The 18279-nt window shown below is 41.5% G+C and overlaps 2 protein-coding genes across 7 annotated transcripts in view; one reads left to right on the top strand and one right to left on the bottom strand.

Moving 5' to 3' along the window:
- sphkap (SPHK1 interactor, AKAP domain containing) overlaps positions 1–2775 on the top strand; it is a 66190-nt gene extending 63415 nt beyond the window's left edge. For all 6 annotated transcript variants that reach the window (XM_076988804.1, XM_076988807.1, XM_076988810.1 and 3 more), the window contains one exon: positions 127–2775. In XM_076988804.1, coding sequence (XP_076844919.1) covers positions 127–282 — 156 coding nt within the window. In that variant the 3' untranslated portion in view covers positions 283–2775. The remainder of the gene's footprint in view (positions 1–126) is intronic.
- On the bottom strand, positions 2758–16822 carry daw1 (dynein assembly factor with WDR repeat domains 1). Its single transcript, XM_076988812.1, has 13 exons — positions 16720–16822; positions 16313–16385; positions 16008–16152; positions 14241–14299; positions 14036–14158; positions 7886–7985; positions 7623–7730; positions 6479–6585; positions 6185–6287; positions 5615–5729; positions 4895–4971; positions 3900–4062; positions 2758–3477 (listed from the first exon to the last, which is right to left on the bottom strand). Exons 1-13 carry the CDS (start codon positions 16793–16795, stop codon positions 3443–3445), a joined length of 1284 nt encoding a protein of 427 aa, XP_076844927.1. The 5' UTR covers positions 16796–16822; the 3' UTR covers positions 2758–3442.
- Between the last annotated feature and the right edge of the window lie 1457 nt (positions 16823–18279).

Genomic DNA, 18279 nt, shown 5'->3' on the forward strand with positions numbered 1-18279 from the left:
AAGTAGTTTTACTGCTTATAACTACCGGTAGTTAACTGGTTAACAACTACTTTGATGGATTTAGATATTTCTAAAAATGTGATTTCCAATGATGACAAGACATGCATGTGAGTGTGTTTGTTCCAGTTCCAGAAAGTGGTGCATCTGGCTGCTCAGAGGTCCTGGCATGTGGGAGATCTGTTCAGCCTTGTGGCTCAGTTCTATCAGCTTCACCAAACTGAGCAGCAAGTAGGTGCACCGGCCCCCAGTCTCTTTGACTGGCTCCTCAAGACACAGCGTTAAAGTGTACACGCAGTCATGCTCACACTCACACACACACACACACACACACACACACACACACACACACACACACACACACACACACACACACACACACACACACACACACACACACACACACACACATAGAGGCTATAGCCTGGCTAGCAGAGGTCTACATATCTAAATGCTGTTTAAATCCACTACCCTCAGCATTACTTTCCTGCCTATAGGCTGCACTTCATTTCTGAACCCTGCTCAGAGCTCCGCCCCTGCGCACCCATTCCCTACCGTACTGTTACTAAACACCACTGACAGCTCCACCCCTGTGCACCCATTCCCTACCGTAGTTACTAAACACCACTGACAGCTCCGCCCCTGTACACCCATTCCCTACCGTACTGTTACTAAACACCACTGACAGCTCCACCCCTGTACACCCATTCCCTACCGTAGTTACTAAACACCACTGACAGCTCCGCCCCTGTACACCCATTCCCTACCGTACTGTTACTAAACACCACTGACAGCTCCGCCCCTGCACATCCATTCCCTACCGTAGTTACTAAACACCACTGACAGCTCCGCCCCTGCACATCCATTCCCTACCGTACTGTTACTAAATACCACCGACAGCTCCGCCCTTGCACACCCATTCCCTACCATACCGTTACTAAACACCACCGACAGCTCCGCCCCTGTACACCCATTCCCTACCATACTGTTACTAAACACCATCGACAGCTCCGCCCCTGCGCACCGATTCCCTACTGTACTGTTACTAAACACCACCGACAACTCCACCCCTGCGCACACATTCCATACCGTAGTTACTAAACACCACCAATAGCTCCGCCCCTGCGCACACATTCCCTACCGTACTGTATAAACACCACCGACAGCTCCACCCCTGCCCCATTCTATCCAGTACCTTACAATGCACATCTTTACATGCAGCGCAGTCATGGCCTAGTGGTAGGGAACTGGTCTTGTGACTGGAGGGTCGTGGGTTCAATTTTGCGGTGAAAAATCACAATTGACAAAATATGGCACATTTACACTTGTGAGAAATTTCTGCCTCTCCCTCACTCTGCAATGCAGTTCATTACACAACGATGCAGAAAGCTCTGCTACATCCCTCAATTCACAATGCATTTCATTATTAAACACTGTATGCCAGTGGAGCCCTACTGCCCTGACTGCCTTTCCTCACTACTGCGCTTACACTGGGGTCCCATCCCAGTCCCGACCTGCCCTACCTTACCTGCCTGGGTATGGGTAACTTGTTTGGTTTACCTAATCAATACATCTAAGGCTTTTACCTGTGTATTACAGCTGTGCATGTTAGAGTTGTAGCTAAACTTTGGAGTAGGGTGGAACTCCAGAGATCATGCTAGTCACATTGGCACCATAAATGCATTCTTATAGCAGTTATGGGGATATAGGAAGTCATGACCATGCTCAGCAGAGACATGCCCTCCAGAGATGTGTCTAGAGGATTTTACCCTTTAAGAATCAGCATGTTCCTTTGTCTTTATACGCACGGCCAATCAGCCCTGTAGTCAAGAAGACATGACCAATTAACTGCTCCAATAGGAGAGACAATGTTACAGACAGCCACTTAGCCTTGATATTTTGTAGCCAGAAAATTTATATGGCACGATTAACAACTTTCAAATGTACTTTGTGATTTTGTATCAAAGGAGCAGATATGGAAGCAACGGTTACATGGTTATGAAGTTATAAAATGTGATGGCTTATTAATTGGTTATCATTAATAAAACTCCCCAGTTTACATATCACAGAGAAATATGTACTTTTCTTGCTCCTGATAAAATTGACTTTTGCAAACACATCCACTTTCTTTTTATTATAACTTTGAGATTAAATTCTGTGGTAAAGTTTCATGTTACTGAAAATTAAAGGCTTTATTTTGGCTATATGTAAATAGATGAATAAAAGCTTTAGAACTACAGCACCATTGTGCTGTGAGTGGGAAGCCCCTGTTCTTAGTCTATCAGTTGCAGAGAGACACTGAGTTATCAATGATCTGTAGTACAAGTCTGCTAAAAGTATGGTTAGAGTGTGGTTAGAATAGCGTTTCTAAAAGTGTGGGGCGTGCCCCACTAGTGGGGCGCATGTGTATTGCAGGTGGGGCACAAGCAATTGGAAGAAATGAACCTTTTTAAGCCTGTCGTTTTAATGCCTGTTCGGTTTTCATAAGCCCCAGATGTTTAAAATGTCTGCTAGGGTTCTTCTGAGGTGGGGAATGATAGAAAAAGTTTGAGAACGACTGGGTTAGAGTATGTCTAAAAGTATGGTACCAATACACTTTTTGTCATGTAAATTTGCTAATGTGAAATATGGTGTGTAAAGCATTTCTCTGCATAGTCATGTAATAATAGTAAAATATATGTTTTAATATCATTATAGAAAGCACACAACCGTCCAATCTGTGATTGTAAAACTGAATGTATTTATCTTTTGAAAATCAATAAAAAACATGGAAAGTGACTTCAATGTTAATGGTTATTTAGGAAATGTATGGACATATTTGACAGACCATAGACTAAATGCTGAATGCTAAAATGCTAAAATAATTCCCTAATTCTTAAACAGATATATTTAGACATATTGAAGAACCTGTTGGACATACAGAAGTGTTGTGAAAGCTCACTAATATAGAAAATATCTACAACATTCAACGATTTACATTTCTTTCCAAGATTTTTAATTCATTGAGAAGGCAGTTCCTTTGAAAATCAGCTATGTTCCACAAGTTGTTTCATAATCTGTTTGTTATACAACCTTATATGACATATATTTGATGTCAGTATTTCTGTTCAACTGCACAGTCCTAACGTACTCACCACATGTAGGACAGAGAAATCGTCTGGAGAGAGTCTAACAGAAGCAGTCTTAAGCTTGCAAACGGCACATGCTCAACAGCCTTGTTGCATACAACTGCAGACAGGAAAGCAGGATCCCAGCAGGGAAGGCTAAGCTAGTGCAGTAGCTTTAGGTAACCACACTCATCAGGATGCAATACTGCACAATGGCTGTTCTATCTACAGAATGGAGGCCAGGGCCATGTGTATGTATGTATGTTTTAGCACTAAGATTTTCCTCCGAATGTTGCCAGCTTCAGCAGAATGCCAAACACTCTTCCATGTTGAGCAGCTCAGCGCCAGATCCGACAGGTGTTGTCCTTACTGCCTGCAGAGGGAGGAATGACCACACTTCCCTTTACTGGCCTTTGAGAGTATTGCATATGTTTGTGTGTATATGGCATTTTATAAACATGAAAAACAACACATGAAATCTTCAGTCATGCATTACTGTCATCTAAGCCTGTATCATGAGCTTCGCTTATAAGTGTCAGACATATATCAGCCACACTATGGTTGAGAGTGTGTGTGTGTGTGTGTGTGCAGGGGTGCAGATGGAAATTCTGAAGTGAGGGGGACCAAGCTGTACAATATAATATATATGCTTGTAGATGCTACATTTCGGATGAGGTCAATATAAATCTGGAGGGGACATGTCCCCCCCGTCCCCAGTGCCATCTGCGCCCCTGTGTGTGTTTGTGTGTGTGTGTGTGTGTGTGTGTGTGTGTGTGTGGGCACATGTGTAAGTGCCTGTAATGATGGTGTCTCCTTCATAGTTGAAGGCACAGGTGAAGATCTCATCAGTGTGTCCCTCCAGCACCAGTAGACAGGAGCCAGAGCTCACACACCACACGCGTGCCGTCCTGTCAGCACTCGCCGTTAACACGCACGTCCCTTGGGGGTTAAAGCACACCTGAGAGAGAGAGAAGGAGAGAGAGAGAGCATGCTTTACAGCACGATGACCAAAGGGCCAGAAGACATGCAGGATGTCTCTATCCACACTGAATTTCACAGCATGTAAATTAAATATGGCTAAAAGAGAGAGAACATGGCATTGATGCAAGTCAGTATAGTGTGTGTGTGTGTGTGTGTGTGTGTGTGTGTGTGTGTGTGTGTGTGTTGAACTGTGTGTGACCAATGTCAGTCTGAGCACACACACTCTGGAGTTGGAGTGATGGAGAGTCCCTTGCTGATGTAGTCCTTTGCTTGGATCTCTGATAAAAACTTCAGACCTCAAGTCTGTGTGTGTTTGAATTATAACCTTTAAACAGGAAATGGAAATATACTGCCTTCCATGACAATAAAAAAGGCAGAAAAAGGAGAGAGTGAGGGGGAGGAACTGAGAGTAATGGATGAGGAGAGAAAGAAAGAAGATGACATTTGTTGAGTCAAAATAAAAGAAGAGATGACGTTGGTATGCCGATAGGAATGAGAAGGAAATGTCAGTAGAAAGGAATGAGTGAAAATCACAGGGAGATAGACAGGGAGAGATAAAAAAGAAGTCACTAAATAACAGTCAGAAATGACAGGAAATGAGTGGAAGAGGAAAGGAGAGGCAGAAATATGGAGACTTGATCAGGAAAAAGATGGCATCACTGAAAATAATATATCATAATAGATTAAAGAGCAGAAAGGTCAATGATGGCTTTTCTTTCTTGTCTTTGGGTACATTTGACTGTGTGTGTGTGTGTGTGTGTGTGTGTGTGTGTGTGTGTGCATAAGAGAACAAGACACTACACACTCACCTTAGAAATTTCTCCTTCATGGCCTTCCAGCTTACACACACACTGGTATGTATGTGCATTAAACACCCTTGATGTACCTAAACACACATGCACACCAACACACACACACACACACATACACACACACACACACACACACACACACGTCTGTGTAAGAATAGTACCGGTAGCTATATTGGGAGGAACAGCAGGAGTGGTTTGGTGGAGCATGAGCAGTGCAAGGTGGAAACTGTGTGGACTGCCTTCCTGGAGGACATAAGAGAGGAGAGAAGAGAAAATGTCAACAGAAACGAGGGAAGGCCAGAGTGCAGGGGAGGGGAGGACTGAGGAGTGGAGTGAACCACAGGTAGAGAGAAAGAAACCATGGAAGCAGAAAGAGAGGGGAAGGAGAAATGGAGTCAGGGAAGGATTGCGTGATCACAAGCTGGGGAGGTGACATGAGAGGAAGATATACAGAAGCATCAGTGGTGTGGAGATGACAGTAGTGATGATGTGGCTGGTGGTGATTAAGGGAATGATAATGGTGTGATCAGTGACGGTATGGTTAGTAGCGATGTGTCTGATGACAATGTGGTTGGAGATCATGTGGTTAGCGATGGTGTTAATGTGGAGGAAACTGGGGCTGTTTGGTGTGAGAATGATAGCTGATGATGATGGCTGATGCTGGTGGAGATTACAGTGATCATGATGCTGATGAGAAGGAACAGAAGCTCTTCTCACCATCTGCTGAGGCTGTGGCGATTAGCTGACCAGTGTAGTTAAAGCAAACATCTAACACCTCATCATCATGCCCAGTCAGAGTTGACAAACACTGACCACTCTCGGCATCCCACACCTAAACTCACCACAAGAAACAGAAAAACAGAGACTCTAATGGCAACACACAAGCACATATTACCTACCGTCCAGTAAGTCTATAAAACAATACATATTGTAAACAGAACACACATAAATCATTTTATGTGAGAAAGTGAAGCAATAAGCTGTTTCACTTTGTTCTCCCTTGAGGAACATCTCTGTCAACAGAATAATTAAGAGTTATGAGTCATTAAAGACAATGTGAATAGAGAGACAAGGAGACTGAGGGAAAGTTCCTTATTCAGATACATTTTTCTACAATATTAATCACAGACAAATGGCTGACCTGTGTGTGTGTGTGTGTGTGTGTGTGTGTGTGTGTGTGTGTGTGTGTGTGTGTGTGTGTGTGTGTGTGTGTGTGTGTGTGTGTGTGTGTGTGTGTGAGTGTGTGTGAGTGCGTGTGTCTGTGACATAAACACACTGCAGTGAGACCTTGCAGCTCCTGTCCAAAGAGGCCGTGACGATGAGGGAACAGTCCCAGTTGAACTGCACACTGCTGATCTCTCCCTTGTGCCCTATGAGTGTGTGTTTCCTCCTGCAGATACACACATGCCCACAAACAAGCTCTCAGCATAACAACAGCCTACAGAAATACTGAAAAGTAGCACGGGAAAGATGTGGAAACAGGAGCAGTAGTTTTGAGTAAATAATATTCTTTGTTGTGCAATCAATTAAGCATGACAGATAAATCAATGATAACTCAACTGCTAGAGTTTAATTACAGACCTGCCTGAAGGCATATCCCACAGGATGACTGTGTGGTCGAAGGAGCCTGTGACCAAAACATTCCCTACCGTGTTGAAGGAGAGAGAAATTATCTCAGCAGAGTGACCCTGCAAGAGAGACAGGGGATGAGAGAGAGAGAGAGAGAGAGAGAGAGAGAGAGAGAGAGAGAGAGAGAGAGAGAGAGAGAAAGAGAGAGAGAGAGAGAGAGACCAGTGGGTAAAGGCAGAGATATGAAAATGAATAATTCTTTGATGAAATCATAAAATGGATGTTACATTTTTTGCTCTATAGGAAAGAAAAATTGAGAAAATTGTAATTTCCATCACCATGAAGAGATACTTCTGGTTTGAAGATTCTTAATTTAGATTTGCCAGGGAATAATTGGATAGTTAAGGTGGGTAATGGTCTGCCACACACACACACACACACACACACACACACACACACACACACACACACACACACACACACACACACACACACACACACACACACACACACACACACACACACACACACACAGTCACTTCTCCATCAGATTCTCATGCCTCTCACCTTAGTACAAATTGAGTACAAACACCAAGATATATATGTAGGCTTTTGGATAAATGGATTGTGGAAACTCTGTGTGTGTGCGTGTGTGTGCGTGTGTGTGTGTGTGTGTGTGTGTGTGTGTGTGTGTGTGTGCGTGCAACACAATTCCACAATAACTAAACAAAATGCATCACAATATGGAAAAACAAAACAGTGGAAAAACAGCATAGCACATCCCATGCAACATAACACAATGTGTATAAACACAGGAGAATGCCACACACATGGGGGGAAAGCTTGATGTTGATGAAGTGACTGATTTAAAAAGCATTTAATATTTTAATATAATATAAAAATTTAGTCTATGGGGAATTGTGAGAGTGGGAGATAGGACCCCTAACACTGATATATTAGTGCTAAAATTAGCATTTTTATCTTGACATGTTTTCTAGTCAGACATTACACTAAAATGTGTGGTGGGTTTATGTAAGCATGTCTGGTCTTATGCTGTGTGAGAGGTAGATTGATGCAAGAGAATGACTCAGAGAGCGACAGACAGACGGAAAAGACTGTAGATAAAGAAGTGATGAAGAGGAACAAAGATACGCACTGCCAGGGTTGAAACTTCCTCACCACTCTCCACATTCCATAATTTAGCAGTGGTATCCATGCTACCCGTGGCAACGAGGGTACTTTGGGGATTAAAGCTCAGGCACACCTGAGCGGGATAAACACACACATGACACATGTTATCTAAAGATTTTACATTTGGGGTTTTTAAAGATCGCACAGAACCAAGGCAACTTTATATTCATAGAGAAATGGAGAAAGCATAAGGCATTCTTAGAATGGACCAAAACACAACAAACATACGATTTCTGCTGTGTGCCCTCTGAACGTATAGAAGCACTTCCCTGTTTCAGCGCTCCATAACTTGCAGGTCTTATCAAAGGAGCCCGTTGCTATCTTATCCCTATAAGAGAGGAAGAGAGAGGTAAAAGAGTATGGGCTACTGTTATGATTCAAAGTGACAAATACTCTCACCACTGCAGAGCCGTAGAAGAGCCTAGAGCTATCCAAACCTGAGTGAGAGACTGTCTATGTAGGTGTGTGACAATGTTTGTAAAGGGGGTTTGAGGATCTAGATCAATCTAGACTTGTGAAAACAAGAATAAATAATAATTTATTACATGTATATGTTTCTTAAGGGCTGGGAATGTGGATGAAAATGTAAATCGTGAACTGAACTGGATAAAGTATCAGTGTAACATTTCAATTATTCACCGGTAAAATAGCACATTTGAAAAGCCCTACTGAATTGACAGACTGTCTGATACATTTTTATTTTGAGACACACAGAAATAATGTTTCACTCCCGTGCGTGCCTTGTCAGATGAGCTAGGAATACACAGTGAGGATGGTTATGGTTTTATATGGGTAGAACCATACTTCTCTACTTCACTGATTCTATTTCAATGACTGCTTAATTAGTTTTGTGCATCAACACTTTTTACAGTTTTTTGCAGATGATAAGACCCAAAAAGTCGTACGTGTAGCACAATTTTGGAAACCACCAACCCATGTAGCCTATCTATTGACCTGGTGCTCTAAACCTTAAGCACATTCTCTGCCTTACACTCATTTAGAAATAGCAAAACATTAAACACAGTTCTTCACATAAGACACAACATTCAAGAGTGAAAACCATGTGTTTCTTTTGGAAAACACTGCGATGAAACTGCTACACCCACCTACCAAAACCCAAACTCAGTCCTCACAGGTGAAAACATTTCTAGCTAATTTTTACAAATTTTTATCAGAGCTTGATCGCTATAAAGTGACCACAAGTTGCAAATCTTGGTTTGCACAACAGCGGAGGCCAATACTTCACAGAGGGGATGAGGAAGAGGACAAGGAAGAGGAAGAGCACGAAAAACGGATGAGATCCAGGCCACTTTGGTTGACCATATGGTATTTGGTTGACCATTTTGGGATTCTGGGCCGCTACACTGTAGCAGGCATCATCCGGACCTTTCGACCTGAGAATAGGTAAATAGACCTACCACACTACTGAACTCACAGACCTGAACTGTGTATACCACTACTGTGGTCTAGTTTACTCTAACATACAGCAACATTTAAGTTCATTCTGAAAAATCGTTCACATCATGTTTCTGCAGAACATGAAGAGGCCATTGTGAACATTGTTAGATCAAACAACAGTATACTTTTACGACAATTACAACAGCACATCATAACTGACATCACTTTCAGCAACATTCATTGCAGCAACATTGGTTCTGTTATAATTACAATATGAGACTGATTAGTAATTAAGGTAAAACACATTATATCTACTTTAAAGGATTAGTAGGTGAAACCCCTACATAATTGGTTCCCCTGCATGAGGGAGATTTCTGGCTCAACCATATTTGTGCGATATCAACCATATTTTCATATACCAGGCTTTCAAGCCATTAGAAAAGTACGATCTCCAAATTCATCAGAAGAGGGTGTCGGAGCGCTTACTGAGTCTTCCTATATAGGAAAGCTAATCCTTGGTAACTTTGCAGGTTAGTGATACCTTGTTCTAATTTTTACTACTATTCACATCCATTGAGCAATCAACTGAAGATCAGTATATTTACTTTAAATTCTTTTAATCTCTGATTACTTCCATAGTAACTCAGTTGACTGAACAGGAATTACATAAAGAACTCGTGTATATAAATACACACCAAGATGGACTTTATCCCTCAAATCCTTTCTTTGTTTTTCTCTCTTTAAATTGTTGTGATGGTGACCGGCGTCGGCCAGAGGAGGATGGGTTCCTCCCCCCCCTGAGTCTTGGTTCCTCTCAAGGTTTCTTCCTCATGCCCTTAGGGAGTTTTTCCTTGCCACTGTTGCCCTTGGCTTGCTCACTGGGGGCTTTGACTCGGACACTTGTAAAGTTGCTTTGTGACAACAACTGTTGTAAAAAGCGCTATATAAATAAAATTTGATTTGATTTGATTTTAGACTGGTTTAGATCGTATCTAACTGTGCATGATTACTATGTTGCATTAAGTACCTCTTCCTCCACATATCAAAGAATAACTTGTGGCGTCCCCCAAGTTGTGGCATTCAACCTATATATGCTTCCGCAATGCTGTTCTATCTGCTCTTCCAAAGAGCTCTGTTTCTCATCTACAGCGAGTTCAGAACGCTGCTGCAAGGGTTCTGACCCGCAGGAGAAAGAGAGATCATATTACACCTGCACTTTTAACTCACTGGTTACCTGTCAGCTTTAGAATAGATTTTAAGGTTATGATGATGGTTTTTAAATGTCTTCATGGTCTTGCGCCTCTTTACCTCAGTGAAATGATGATTAGATATGTTCCAGTCAGGTCTCTCAGGTCTTCAAACAGTAATCTATTGGTGATTCCTAAAAGCCGATTAAAGATTGGCGAGGGGGCTTTTAGCCACTATGGCCCAAAGCTCTGGAACTCTCTTCCTGAGGAGCTCAGAGGCTCCTGATAAAAGAGACAAAAGAGATGTTTTATTTATTTATTCTGTAAAGCAGTTTGAGTTGCATGTATGTATGAAAGGTGCTATACAAATAAAGATTATTATTATTATTATTATTCCATTGATTTCCCCTGTACTGCAGAAGTATTGGGATAATTAGCACATTCATCAAACTGTATAGCTTCACTGTTAGTCTTTTGTCCATTGTGCTAGTGTTTTGTTTCAGGGACCATAATCAACGTTTGCACAATTTTTTACCCCAGTTTTCAATTTGGCTTATCTATTTAAGTAATTACCCCTTTACCTGCCCACACTTGCCAGACACAGGGTCCTGGCACATTAGCTTAATCAGTTTTTGCCCCTTTTTCTAACTACCCTGTAGGTACGCTTACTGCTTAAGAATTCTTGTCTATCTTTGGTTGTTCAGCTCCTTCAGATGCTTGAACCAGGTAGAAAGGAAGTTGACAAACCTCTAAAGGACTCCTTTGAGGAAACCCCTATCGTGCCAGATATAGTTTTTAAAATGTTCCTTCTATGTCAGGAAAATAGACTCCTCAAACAGTACACTGCTAAGTTCAGTTCTGAGGTTGACAGCCTTCGTCACGACCTTCACCTGACCACTCATGCGCTGAATGACATGCTCACCGAAAGTGAACGTCACATGGGCTTAACAGAAACTGCCCGCCTCCAAAGGGAGAGTGAGCTTGCCCATGCAAGAGTACAAGATCTCCTTGCAGCTAGGTCTGGCACCTCTAGACCTTCTACATTAGTTACTGTGGAAAGCCAACTTAGTCAGCATTCCACAGGTGATGATACACCTGTTGTACATCCTAAGGCCCCGGCTCTAGACCCTATGAATAGTCTTACTGTGCGTTCACACCGAAAGCGACGAGAGCGACACGGCGACCGGAAGTCATTCATTTTCAATGAGAGTGAGCGACACCCAGCGACGCGGCGCGAAGTGAGCGATTCGAGCGACGCGAACAAGTTGAGCTTGGCTCAACTTTATGCAAATGAGCAGTGACGCGCGGCGGCAACTACCAATCAGAAAGTATGTTTGCACCCTCCTCCGAAACCGCACCTCTGACTTTGGTTCCTACTGATTATTTGTTCCGATTGCAAAATGGAGGAGAGATTAATAGTGGCTGTCTCTGGATGTCCCGCACTTTACAATGTTTATTTTTGGAGGGAATACTGTTCATTTGTTAAAAAACATCTGCAATAAATTAGCGTATACCCTATTATTGGTTATGATTTTTTAAATTCCTGTTTGATCTTCGGGTCTGGGGTAAAAAGTAAAAAAAATACATAAACATTTTAGGTTTATATACTATATGTGTTTTATACACACACTATGTTTTATACACGCACTCCTTTATAATCGTGTGTCCTGTAATCAATAGATTAAAATAAATACTGCGTCCTGCTTTAAAAACGTGATTTGCATATCTGTCACGTGCTGCATGCAGGTGTGATGTTGGACACGCCCCCACGCGCCGCGATGCTGGCGACTCGGCGACGGAGAGCGATTTTATCGATTTCGGTGTGAACGCACAGTTAGGTTAGTCTTAGGACATTCTCAGTGTGTTTAACTTTATTTACATAATCTACATCAAGATTTACTCATACCAAGTTATCTTTGCTGTGCGTGCAATCTCTGTCTGTCTGATTGATAACTGATAGTCTTCCCCTGGCTCAGACCACATTAATTTTTAGATATTTAGCCAGCGCCATTACCCTTTGTTCTGACCACATTAGAATAAACCAGCTGAGCTCATTAACATACAGCCACGCTGCTCTACTATTTGAAGTCGGTGTAATTTTAGTTGCTTTGGTCTCCATAGGAGAACTGAGACTACAACTCCCGCCTCCTCAAACACGCACGCCCGTACAAACACGCACACACACACACTTACTCTCCTCCCTCTTCTACACATTCACACACTAGATGCAGAGTCTTCACTGTAAATATACTGATCCTTGGTGATCCTGTTTGTGTTTTAGAATAGTTGGTTGTAAATAAATGTGTTTATAAGTTTATTGTCTGTGTTGATATCATTCAAAAGTGGTTGTTGCCAAAACCTCCAAAGAATTCACAGTTAAATCCTTCATACACAAAACCATTAATTACCTTTAGTTGAGAACTAAATGTTGTGGTTCTGGTATAATTTGAATATGAGACTGATTAATAATTACGGTAAAACACATTATGTCTACTTTAAAGGATTAGTAGGTGAAACCCCTACAGTGTTGTTCATCATGCCACTCTTGGTCCCTACAACACCGCCCACATCATCACCCTTCTCAATACACTAAACAACATACTCATTCCACATCACCAGGGAGATGGACCAGGACAGTCCAGGTTTGTTGTCATCTACGACAATGTAAGTTTCCACCATGCTGCACAAGTACAACACTGGTTCACTGAACATCTACAATTTGATGTGCTTCACCTCCCACAATACTCACCTTTCCTCAATCCTATTGAGAAGTTTTTTTTCGGCATGGAGGTGGAAAGTTTATGATCGCCAACCCCACCATCACATACCACTTCTCCAAACGATGGAGGAAGCTTGTGGGGACATTGGTGAGGGAGCATTCCAGGGCTGGATAAGTCATTCATTTGTATGCTAAAGTTACAAAGATTTTTTGTTATCCATGTGTACAACTCAAACAAAAAGAAAATTAACCATCCTCTTTATGTTTTACTTCATAGTGTTTATGAATGTGCATAAAAACCTGTATATTTGTGAACTTTGATATACTTTTAGAGTAGACTACACACTAAAAACACATGGTAGTGTTTTCCATTTGTCACAACAGTGCGTGGTTGTAATATGGGAAAGGCTGTTCATCTGATATTTGTGTGTATAGTTTGGATGCAAAAATATGGTTTCGGCAAGAGTTGAAAGAGTTTTGGTTGAAGTGCTTGCTTTTTCCAAAAGTGTGAGATGTTTTGCATGTTGTGTGTGGCATTGTCTGCTGTGTGTTAAGTTTTGACAAAAGGAGACATACTTTCAGAAATTGGGTCTTATTGTCTACAAAAAACTAATACCAGAAGTATGTATAAATAAATGTAAGTATAGATTCTCTGAAATATTTAATGCTCATTTTTAACTTTCTCCTAATTAGGCCATTTCCAATTCTCACCCCCTTTCCTCCATCTGACTAATCTTAGGACAGCTTCCATCCTGGTAGGGAGATGGCACATGCTTCTTCTGAAACATATGAAGCTACTCACTGCATGTTTTTTGAGCTGCTGATCCCATGGCAGCATAGTTAATTAAACACGCTTGGAGGAGAGTGCTAACTGCCCAAGTTTGCATAAGTGACCTTGTGTACACACGTGATTGGCTTGCATTGCTTTGACGGTCAGAGAGAGAGGAAGTATGCCTCTCTTTGCACGCAAAGAACACAGCATCACACAAGGTCTCCCAATGATAGGACAAAACCTTAAGATAGTTGTAGCACTCATAAGCCCCACTTTGGAGATTTCTGAGGAGGTTTCATTACCCATAGGGGTTGTTGAATGTAATGACGTAGACAACATTCCTGTGGCCCTCCAGCGTGTGCAGTTCCTCACCCAATGCTGTGTCCCATACTTTACACGTCCTGTCATAGCTCCCAGTTATGAAACTGCAAAGACAGAAGGAGAGATGAGTAAAAGAAGGGAAGAGATAAGGAGAGAGGACAACCTGAGTATGTCAGATAAGCTCACCTCGACCCTGATTTATTAAAGGCAACATTCGTCAGAGGCAGAATGTGAGCCTGAAGCACCTAAAAAAGGGAGGGAGAAGAGTGAGTGAGTGAGTGAGTGAGTGAGTAAAGAGAGAGAGAAGAGGGAAGATGAGATGAGAGAGTGAAGAAAGAAGAGGGAGGAAGGGACATAGGGAGCATGGTGAGAAGTGCCATTAGAGGCATTAATTCATCACAGGTCTATAAGCTTGACTGTGTAATTTCCATACATAATTAGTGCATACTTGACGTGCTAAGAAACCAGAAGATGAATAAACTCTACCACCTGCTGCCATCTAGTGGTTACGTACAAATAGATTACCCCCACACCCCAACCCGGTTCTAAGGTTTATATTCCACATGATTCATTGTAATTATTGTTCTGAACAATACTTAGTGAGCACCCAAGACTGCAATATCACAAAGGATAGATCATATGCTACAAGCAAAAAGCAGAGTCTTCAATAAATTAGCATCACCCAATTTATTTGCAACTTGAATCATTTTATTAAAATAACATTCCTATAATAAATCAAATGCAGCTAAGTTATAAAGGTTAAATTTCAACAGTGTTTTGTTTTTTACTCAGCACCCTTAAATCACCAAGTCAACTAATATACCCCTCACAGATAGGCAAAGAGGACCTCAGCCCTAAGTGCAAGAAATGTTCATTTATACAGCACTTTTTACTATACATGTTGTCACAAAGCAGCTTTAAAATTGTATGGGTTCAATTTTACATTTACATTTACGGTATTTGGCAGACGCCCTTATCCAGAGCGACTTATATTTTTATCAGATTTTTTAAATACAAGTGAACAATTGAAGGTTAGGGCCTTGCTCAGGGGCACCTCAGTCATGGCCTCAGGTCTGGGAATCAAACCCACGACCCTCCAGTCACAAGACCTGTTCCCTAACCGCCAGGCCATGAGTGCCCACAATTTAGTTGTATAAAATCTCTCTGAGATTAAGGAAGAGGACCAAGACTCAAGAGGGAACCCATCCTCTATTTGGGGACCAAACTAGTAACCTGTCCATGCTTTATGTTAACATTATGTTAACAACATATATTAACATTAGTCCAAGTAGCCACTCCACTGTAGATGTGGGAGTCTCTGTGTATAGGATGGACTGACATGGCAGCATCGCTTCATCTACATCTACTGGCAGCTTTGGTTTCCATATAAATACTGTATATTCAGGGTTCCTTTTATATTCCATATAACAACTATTTTAAAATGTATATATATTATCTTACTCTTCCTGTTTTGAAAATGGCATTGCACAAAAGCCACTGTTCTAGTTCTAGTCTAGTCCTTACTGTCTTGTAACTGTCTCCTTCCTTAGACATAATTGCACAAAATTCTGAAATCAGCAACCTTTACCAGACAGTGGACACACAATTTCTGGCAACTAACAGAAGCTGAAACAGACTTTGAATAAACTGGAAATGAAACAGGCCAGTTTTTAAATGAATTTTGTAATAAAATAGTGGCAGTAATAGTAATCAGCATCCATGTAATATTACAGGACTTCAACAGCATAACAGTAGAGGTACTGTTAATTATCCCCTAACCTGCCAAAAAACACTCTGGAATTTTAATTAGCAACCTGAAAATGATTTTTAAAAACGCTTGTAAAAAGTAAAATATAAAAATAAATTATTTTAGATTTTTAAGACTAATATATATTTAAAGATATTTTAAACCCTTTCTAAAGACTGGGATACCGCAGGCATGTCCAGGTTTACCTTGAACAGGCAGAACTTGCGCTGGTCCGGCTGACTGAGTTTGTCCTGTAGTCGTTGGATCAGCACCTTCACCTGCTCCGTGCGCGACTCTGTGACCAGCGGCTCTGCTCTTCTGATCTCCATGAGCAGATCGTTCACGTCAGTCCTGAAGTGAGCGAGAAAGGTAGACAGTCTTAAGTTGGAGCATATTTAGTCTGAACATCTCTCAAGTTTGAGCTCTAGCATAAAACAAAATGTTGGCTGGTAGTAATCTGGAATGTAAACCCAGTGAGCATGTAAGCAACTCCTGAGAAACAACAGCTCACTGTGGGCTCAAGTCCAGAAGGTCGATGGACCTCGTTCTCAGCTGCCCTCCTTTCTCATAGTCGAGGATTATTCCTGCGGACAGACGAGTCAGTTTAGTAATGCATGTTTACAAAAACAGCGCAAGAACCTGTGACAAACTAAGAAAAGCTCAAGACAGCAAGTTTTTGAAGTTAACTTGTCTATCTAGTTCGAGCTAGCTAACCTAACCTAAGGTTATCTGAGTTATGAAGATAGCTAAGTTGGTTATGAAGATGGCTATTTTAAATTAGCTAACCTAAATTAACAACCAACCTGGCCAGTTTACGAACCTTCGAGTCTGACACTCGTCACACATTCGTTAGAAAAATGACATAGGATACTATAAAAAGTTTTTGTTATATTCAAATCTGCTGTTATAACGTCGTACCTGGCGGATAATATCGTATGTGGAGTCGTTTCAGTCTCATTTTCCGTTGAAAGATATTTGTCCACATAGTTACCATGGTGAAAGAAAACCGCCTCGTGTTCAGTTTGCGCATGCGCACCAGAACCGATAAAAGTATGAGCCTTTTACGGTTTTCTGCAGACGCTAAGACCCGATTTCTGAAAGCGTGTCTCTTTTTGTCAAAACGTAACACATAGCAGCCAATGCCACACATACAACAGGCAAAACATCTCACACTTTTGGAAAAAGCAAACACTTGCAACTCTTGCCAAAACCATATTATTGCATCCAAATTCTACACACAAATATCAGATGATTAGCCTTTGTGAGATGTGACAATTGGAAACACTACTACAATGTGTTTGAGTGTTCAGTTTGTAGTCTGCTGTAAAGGTCTGTCAGAAATCTCACATATACATGAATATTCACAAATATAGAGGTTATTTCTGCATATTCAGGAGGCTACATTTACACCATACACATGCAAACTTCTGGTTCATCCCCTTAGTGATGGAGAATGAATGTGCTATGCTGTGCTCTGTGTTGAGGGAGGTGATATGCACAGTGTTGTAGAGACCAAGAGTGGCATGATGATGGACACCACCATTCTGGCAAATTGATGCACAAATTGTTGTGATGCTGCCACAGACTTTGACAATGGTATGGTGTATGGTGTACAGTATTGTACAACAGTATGAAATAGGCATAATGTTGTCAATGCTGTGTGTCACATGACACTTACTGGACTATCAGTGAGTGGATAGCAGAGCATACTTGTGCAAATTCATAGCACAGTTGTCACACTGTCACTGTCCCAGTGCAGATAGACTCACTGAATGGATGTTGCTGATGGTGACGTTGACAGTATATATGTGCTCTTGTAGAAACATATGATGTTGTTTGCTCTGACGATGGACTCTTTCTGTTCTGAGTTGGACAGCTGTCTTAGTCCCCCAGCAAGGGGTAGTCTAGTAGTGCAAAAATACAATGTAGTGTGTATAGAAGATCGGTCTACTTATACACATTTTGAAATGTCTGGATGATGCTACAGTGTAGCAGGACAGATAAGGTTGGACCCTTTGCCTTCAGAAAATCAAACGCATGCTTGTTCACATTGGTCAACCAGAGTGTTTATGATCTCATCCATTATGGTTCCTCATCTTCTTCCTCTTCATCATCATCTCTATGCAGTATTTGATGTACAAACCAAGATAAGCAACTTGTGGCTGTCGTGTCTTGGTAATAAACACTCGCGTGAGTCCAACTGCAAGTATAGCGTGTCTCTTTATTAAACGTTACATGTGCCCTGTCGTGTAGTAGTACACGTCATATTTCCCCAACACTTCATTTCCCCCAATATCCCTGTTACACCACAGTGGCCGCTTTATAGGCAGTCCCACCAGGATTTCGCGGGCCTTTTTTGTGATTGTTGCGGGCTAAAATGTTTGATGTTGCGGGTGTTTTTCAAAAAAATTGCGATGGAAGTTGCGGTGTGTTTTTGCTTTTTTGTGAGTACATTACAATAGGGAGTAAATGGTTTCC

Source organism: Brachyhypopomus gauderio, chromosome 2 (genome assembly GCF_052324685.1).
Source record: "Brachyhypopomus gauderio isolate BG-103 chromosome 2, BGAUD_0.2, whole genome shotgun sequence".
Classification (NCBI taxonomy): domain Eukaryota; kingdom Metazoa; phylum Chordata; class Actinopteri; order Gymnotiformes; family Hypopomidae; genus Brachyhypopomus; species Brachyhypopomus gauderio.

Bases quoted from the DNA above. Each gene is read 5' to 3' on its own strand.
- daw1 (XM_076988812.1), bottom strand. From the start codon at position 16,795: ATGGTAACTATGTGGACAAATATCTTTCAACGGAAAATGAGACTGAAA. The intron at 7,986-14,035 runs GTAATGAAACCT...CCTCTCTTATAG, and splicing joins ACATTCAACAACCCCTATGG to GGATAAGATAGCAACGGGCT. The intron at 4,063-4,894 runs GTGAGTGTGTAG...TCTCTCTCTCAG, and splicing joins ATGAAGGAGAAATTTCTAAG to GTGTGCTTTAACCCCCAAGG.